At 34.7% G+C, this 7,857-nt stretch overlaps 2 protein-coding genes across 2 annotated transcripts; both read left to right on the forward strand.

Moving 5' to 3' along the window:
* Positions 1-59: 59 nt before the first annotated feature.
* LOC148175116 (larval cuticle protein 9-like) lies at positions 60-994 on the forward strand. The gene is made up of 2 exons (XM_088036631.1): positions 60-172; positions 217-994. Exons 1-2 carry the CDS (start codon positions 75-77, stop codon positions 491-493), a joined length of 375 nt encoding a protein of 124 aa, XP_087892757.1. The 5' UTR covers positions 60-74; the 3' UTR covers positions 494-994.
* Positions 995-2,199: 1,205 nt separating this feature from the next.
* LOC148175117 (uncharacterized) lies at positions 2,200-4,305 on the forward strand. The gene is made up of 3 exons (XM_088036232.1): positions 2,200-2,267; positions 2,317-3,986; positions 4,039-4,305. The coding sequence occupies exons 1-3, from the start codon at positions 2,256-2,258 to the stop codon at positions 4,286-4,288; spliced, it is 1,932 nt and encodes a 643-aa protein (XP_087892358.1). The 5' UTR covers positions 2,200-2,255; the 3' UTR covers positions 4,289-4,305.
* The last annotated feature ends 3,552 nt before the right edge of the window (positions 4,306-7,857 follow it).

Below are 7,857 nucleotides of genomic sequence, written 5' to 3' on the forward strand. Positions count from 1 at the left end.
TACTTGCTTTTATTTGAGGTTCTTACAGATCTTCACTAGTTGTCTTCAGACCCACGAATTGAACAGTCACTTCTATGGAAGTATTGTTGGCGTTATTATTTGCTGGTTTTATTCAGATCGGTAACTTTCAAGAGACCGAAAATGTTGTGACAGAGAATGGATACCACTTCAAGTGAGTACAATGAGAATTTTCCTTTCAATTTAGTTCGATTTTAGGTACAAGACGGCCGATTCGGAGAGATCCGAAAATGGAATGTTTGATCCCTCTAAGGAAGAAAATGGGATAATTGTAAGCGGATATTATAGTTTTGTGGGAACTGATGGAAAAACCTATAAAGTTGAATATGTGGCTGATGAAAATGGATATAGAGCCACAGTCACATCAGGAGAAGGACCCAAGGCTCAACCAAAAATTTCTGGAAGGCCTGTGGCTATTGTACCATACGTTGGGTCTGCTCTTTTAGGTTCTTTAATAGGTGGAGGAATAGGATAATGTAGTTCCTAAGCATTTGAAGCAATTGATGTGCAGAGCTATTTCTACTATTTCATCTAGGCAGCCAGTTATACACATTTGTAATAAAAAAGCAGACGTCCTATAGCAAAGTAAATTTAAATAGATTCTAATATTATTCATTTAAAAATTGTTCTTATAATAGTCTAAAATTTCATATTATGTAAAACATATTTATTTCAATTCTTCCATCCTCTTGTAAACTCTGTGATCGCTACCAACAACTGCAATAAAATATTAATTATGATATTATCATAACTTTAATATAGTAGTCGGTATTTATATTTCGTTATCTTGCATATTAATCGGAATTAGAATATTATATGGCAAATCATCACAGCTGCAATCTTGCTCAATTAAAAACTGTGTCGGCATTGAAGATTTTATGAGACGAAAACAATAATATTTTATTAACAACTTTTTGACAGAAATATGGAAGTGGTTTCTTCATGAATTTTAAAACAAACCGTTGACATTTAATATTTAAATTTGGGTCAGAGCCGGATGGCTGTCCATAAAGTTATCAGGATGTTGTTATTTTTAGATATTTTTGTGTAGCTATTGTTGTCTGTTATCACTTGCAAATTTTTTATCTATTTTATGATATATATTTTATGTATCGTCTATGTAAATATTATGTGTTCTTTTAATTAAATTAAGTGAAAAACAAAGCATTTTTTGCTACTTGAATTATTGCTGGGTGACAAAGGTCAAGAATTTCCCAGACGAATTTGCACATCTTGTGGTTACCTGTTTTAATGGAAACCAAGTAGTCAATGCCGAAAGGTAGACTTGTCGGTAAAAAAAAATTAATATGGGAGAGTCTGTTTTATATTTTGCTAAGTGGATAAAATATTGCTGAAGCTTCCCACTGTGACAGTGGTTCTCAAAAAGAAATCAAGTTGAGAGATTTAAATTTATTATTAAAGAAAACTTTTTAGTTTGAGAGTTCTAAAAATAAAATTACAATTTATTGAAAAAAATCCATTATTTTTTATACACAAACGAGTCAGATGAGGTCACTTAAAGATGCTAAACGATAAATAATGTTTAGGCGTAAATAATAAAATTAAAAAGTAAAATTAGGAATCAGAGTAATAAATTTAATAAACCATACTGCAGCAACAGAAGTCAAGAAATTAAAATTACAGACAAATTATGTTGATTGTATTTTAAATCTCAATATAGTAAACTCTGAAAAACTAGTCACAATTTCAAATTTCGCATCCCTTAAGTTTGGGGAAATAAAAATAAAAATACCAATAATTTGTCTGATACAAGACAGACCGCACTGGTACATTAACTTATTTAGGATTAAATCCGGTCAATACCGTAATATTATCAATATTTTTATTACTAAAAAAAAATGTACAAAATTTGAAATTTATGTCCAGAGAGAAAAACTTCCTTCAATTTTACAAGGTTTTCTTTCATTTTACAATAAAATGTGTCCCCGCAAAAATTCCTTGAATTAATGAAACCGTGAAAACAGTGGGGCGTTGTTCCTTTGACATTCTTCTTTATAATAAAGTTGTATCATCTTACTGTTCATATTTATTTTTATCTATTCAAAACCAACTTTTTGAAACCACTGCTCATCATCTAAACTCAAGATTTGGTTTGATAAAGAGGGGGAACAATTATCACCAAGTCCAACCATTAAAGCTTATATGCAAATGCCGGATTGTCACATCTTCTATAAATTCACATTTCACCTCCACTTCTTTGCAGTTTTTAACTTGTCATGATGCGAGCTGTGAGTAGCAATAACAACTTTTCTCCTGTTTTACTAATTTTTTTTTTAGCTTTTGCTTATTTCGGCAGTGATTGCGTTGAGCGTTGCTCAAAATCGCATCGATGATGGAAGGTACTACCCCTCTGACGATGGACAGTACCGACCTGATAATTCAGGAGCGTACAATGGAGGAAACGATGGGTCATATCATCCTGATAACAGTGGGGCTTATGTTTCTGATGATTCAGGGAGATACAATGGAGATGATGGAAAATATGTGCACACGCCTGATCAGTTTGGCCCCAATGGAGGCATAGGTGGTGTAGGTGGTGTCGGTAGCGGAGGAGGTGTTGGCAGCGGCGGCGGTTTTGGGGCTGGCGTAAGAAGACCTGCTGTAGTTGTAGCTGTTCAGCCTGTTAGAAGCAGTGGCAGCGTTGGAGGAAATAGGGTCATCACTGTAACCGGATCTAGAGTTGCCGCTTCTGGATTTGGTGGCGCTGGGAGCGTTAGTGGATCTGGTTCTGGGTTTGGCACCTCTGGAGGTTCCGGATTTGGGACTGTTACTGAAACTACCAGAGGATCTGTAAGCGGAAGTGGATTTGACTATGGTTCGGTTGGAAACGGAATTGATTCTTCCACTACAGGATCTAGATTCGGTTCTGTTACTGGAACGAGAATCGCCAGTCTTGGCGGAATTGGTTTTGGAAGCTCGGGCGGTTACGTAAGTGGAACTAAATCAAGCACTCAAAGTGGAAGCGCCTATGGTTCACTAACCGGAAGTACAGGTTCCCAGAGTGGATTTGGTAGCGGAAGTGGTTTTGGCGGCTCCAGCGGAAATACTCATGGTTCTGTAACTGTAACTAAAACCAGCACCACCTCCCAAAGTGGATTCGGTGGTACCGGTGGAAACGCATACGGTTCTCTAATCGGAGGCTCAGGTTCCCAAAGTGGATTTGGCAGCGGAAGTGGTTTTGGAACAACAGGCGGAAATGTTCATTCTGTTACAGCAACTCGAACCAGCACCACCTCCCAAAGTGGTGGTACCGGTGGAAACGCATATGGTTCCTTAACCGGAAGTAGAACAAGCGGCGGTGGATTTGGCAGCGGAAGTAGTTTTAGTGGCTCTCCCGGAAATTTACATGGTCTGGTTACTGTAACTAAAACCAGTACTGCCTCTCAAACTGGATTTGGTGGCACCGGAGGAAGTTCATACAGTTCAGAAAGAGGTGCTTTTGGAAGCACTACCGGAAATGCACCTGGCTCTGTAACTATAACCAAAACAACCAGCACTGCCACACAAAATAGATTTGGCGGCACCGGCGGAAGTGCATACAGTGGATTTGGCAGCGGAACTGGTTTTGGAAGCTCCACCGGAAATGTACATGGTACCGTAAGTGTAACCAAAAGTAACTCTGCCTCCCAAAGCGGATTCGGTGCCACCGGAGGAAGTCCATACGGTTCCCAAAGTGGATTTGGCAGCGGAAGTGGTTTTGGAGAAAATCTACATGGTACTGTGACCGTAACTAAATCCTCCCAAAGTAGATTCGGCAGTACCGGCGGAAATGCATATGGTTCCCAAAGTGGATTTGGCGGCGCATACGATTCCCAAACGGGAAGTGGAGCAAGTGGATCCGGAGCTTATGGAAGCTACAGTTCCGGCGGTTCCGGTTCTTACAATACAGAAAGATATGGCATTGTACGTAAAGAACAAGATGTTAACCCAGATGGTTACCACTACGTGTAAGTTTTTCTTAAATCGTTGTTAATTTAATACTAAACTTATCATTTCTAGATATGAAACTGAAAATAAAATTCTTGGTGAAGAACAAGGGAGATTAGCAAACGCTGGCTCACAAAATGAAGCTTTGCAAACAAACGGTTATTACGAGTACACAGGTCCCGATAATGTAGTCTACAGAGTTGATTACACAGCTGATGAAAATGGTTTTGTCCCTACAGCTGCCCATCTTCCTGTGCCACCTGCAATTCCAGAAGCCATTCTTCGATCTTTAGAGTACCAAAGATCGCTTGGAGTATTATAATTTATTGTACCAATAAATGTGACTCTTGAGGTTTTGTCCGATGATGTATATAATTTAACTTTTAAGAGCAATAAATAAAAATGTGCTTATGAGTGTGTTTAGATTATGTAAAAAAACAAAAACTTGCAAAAAAGCATTACTAAAATAAATAATGGTCTAAATAAGAAGTTAATTAGAGGCATATATATGTATCTGTTAATTTTTACATACTTGCTACTCAGCGATTAATTAATGAAATTTGGAATAGACAACAATTTATACATCGTTGTATTACAAATAGTATATACATTTTATTAAAATCAAATAATTTATAATTTGAAATTTAATTCGTTTTAATTTATTATTATTATTTTCCAACGACAATTGGGGAATATAGGTAAATAAATAATATACCGTCATAATGTAACATAATGAAAATAGGAGAATTCTCTTAGAAAAAAGGTAGCAAATGCAACAAAAAAGTTCTTCCTTTTTTAGATTCTATACTGCACCGTACAATTGACGCTATTTTTTTTTTAATAATAGTATATTACGCAACAAGAATGGTAAGTAGCCAATTACGCACGCAGTGAATCAATTGTGCACGAGGCGTAGCCGATACGACTACATTTTGTCACCGCATTGATATTTGGAGTTAGCAAAAACTATACCAAACTTCTGATATCGACATCTCGCTTATTTTTTCGAGTAAACTTAAATTATTATCCATCAGTGTACGCAGAATATTCCGCAGTTTCCAAATCTGAGATTTGAATTCAGATCCGACAACAAATAACTGAGGTATGGCCGATCAAAGTTTCGGAAAGTTGATTTTCATTTTTCCTCAGTTTTCGTAATTTTTAAAGTTAAATATGTCGAAAACTATTTAAGATATTGAGATGCGGTTCGCGCCATTCTTTTTCTCAGCTCATTTTACGTTAGAAAATGTTCTCAAAAACCCAAAATTCGATAGTCGATTTTTCGCGAAAAAAATTCCGACTCAAACGATGAAAATTTTTCATTTTTTTTATTTTTGGCCATAGCTTGTAAACTATTTGTCCGATTGATTTAAAATTTAACCAGTAGATAGATTTCGAGCTCCTCTTTCGACTGATGTAAAATTCAATGCTATTAAACGTCGTTTTTATTTTGAAAACATTGATTGCAAATCACCCTAAAATGATGTTTCCAAAACAGTTTTTGGCCAATATCTCGTTTATTTATTAAGCAAACTCAACAAATTTGGGTTTCATTTTACGCAGAATTTTACGCTGAATTCAAAAACATGATAATTTTTTAATATTTGTCAATAAATAACCGAGTTATGGCCGTTTGAAATTTTGGGTTGTCGCCAAAGGGCCAAATTTTTGAAGGTTCGAAACAATTCGTGCTCGATATCTCGAAAACTATATCAGATATTGAAATGCGGTTTACGCTATCGTTTTTCTCGCGATTTTTTACATAAGAAATAATTCTTTGATTTTTCTTTAGTCGAAATTTGCAAATTTTCGCAAAAATTCATGACTGAAACTATGCCAAACTTCTGATATCGACATTTCGCTTATTTTTTTGAGTAAACTTATGTTATTATACATCAGTGTACGCAGAATTTTACGCAGATTTCAAATCTGGGATTTAAATTCAGATCCGACAACAGATAACTTAGTTATGGCCAATCAAAGATTTGGAAAGTTGATTTTCATTTTTTCTCATTTTTCGTAATTTTTAAAGTTAAATATCTCAGAAACTATTTGAGATATTGAGATGCGGTTTGCGCCATTCTTTTTTTCGGCTCAGTTTACCTTAGAAAATGTTCTCAAAAGCTCAAAATTCGATAGTCGATTTTTCGCGAAAAAAAATTGCGACTCAAACGATGAAAATTTTTCATTTTTTTAATTTTTGGCCATAACTCGTAAACTATTTGTCTGATAGATCTCAAATTTGGCCAGTGGATAGATTTCGAGCTCCTCTTCTGACTGATGTATAATTCAATGCTATTAAACGTCGTTTTTATTTTGAAAACATTGATTGCAAATCACCCTAAAATGATGTTTCCAAAACAGTTTTTGGCCAATATCTCGTTTATTTATCAAGCAAACTCAACAAATTAGGGTTTCATTTTACGCAAAATTTTACGCTGAATTCAAAAACATGATAATTTTTTAATATTTGTCAATAAATAACCGACTTATGGCCGTTTGAAATTTTGGGTTGTCGCCAGAGGGCCAAATTTTTGAAGGTTCAAAACAATTCGTCCTCGATATCTCGGAAACTATTTCAGATATTGAGATGCGGTTTGTGCCATCGCTTTTCTCGCGATTTTTTACATAAGAAATAGTTCTTTGATTTTTCTTCAGTCGAAATTTGCAAATTTTCGCAAAAATTCATGACTAAAACTATGCCAAATTTCTGATATCAATATCTCGCTAATTTTTTAGGGTAAACTTAAGTTATTATACATCAGTGTACGCAGAATTTTCGGCAGATTCCAAATCTGGAATTTAAATTCAGATTCCACAACAAATAACTGAGGTATGGCCGATCAAAGTTTCGGAAAATTGATTTTCATTTTTCCTTATTTTTCGTAATTTTTAAAGTTAAATATCTCGGAAACTACTTTTCGAAAATAGACACACCTCACCATGGCATTTACGTATTTTAAAGATACCAGTGAGAGAAATTAAACGATTTTCTAATCAATTTGTATTCTTATTGTATCAAGAAGAAAATTACAACAATACATTACATCAATTAAAAATACATGTTATAATCACTGGGACTTAAAACGGGCTTTCCAAATCGATCGTTTATACACAGCACTAAGCCACAAAGATTGAAATGATTAAATTATGGAACATGTACGTCAGCCATATCATCTTGAGTGCAATAAAAATATCTGAACAAATTATAATTTTATTCCTACTGTGTAATAAGATTTCATGCGTAATTTCCATCGGCGCCTACAAGCTTATTAACTCCATAATTTTTTATTTTAAATTAGTTATACTCGCTGTTTTTGTTTATGTCATTGACTTTGCAGTTTTAATTTCTTATTTAATCTGGGACTTCTGTGTTGTAACAAAGCAGAAATTGTCATTCTTTCATAAGATCCGGTCAACCGGACGCGCTATTTGTAATTTTAAAATTCATATTCGCAGTATTGTTAGAGAGATAAGCATCTAATAATCTCAAAAAAGAATAAGCGAACCATGACTCAATCTCAGGCGAGAAAAGATGACCCATATTCAAGTTCATAAATTATTTTCTTTATTGAAGAGTACTTTTTCATTTAGTGCGTGACCTGTTTCAATTTTTTTATGCAAAAATTCCAATCGATAGTTTCATTCGCTAACGACCTAATTCAGTTATGACATTTTCACACTTACATAATTACATTTAGTCATATAAATGATAATCATTGTTTACCTAAGAAACCATAATTTAGTTTATATTGTTAAAAACAGATGTTCGGACTCAATATAAACAGTTCGTTTCGACATTATTTTCGTATCCAATTAATGCAGTCTTCGGAGATAGCTATCTTATGATTGAAGCAAAAATTAGCATTGACATCGATCTCACATTTGAGT

The sequence above is a fragment of the Gnatocerus cornutus genome, chromosome 5 (genome assembly GCF_029298725.1).
Source record: "Gnatocerus cornutus isolate USDA-ARS CGAHR chromosome 5, icGnaCorn1.1, whole genome shotgun sequence".
NCBI lineage: Eukaryota > Metazoa > Arthropoda > Insecta > Coleoptera > Tenebrionidae > Gnatocerus > Gnatocerus cornutus.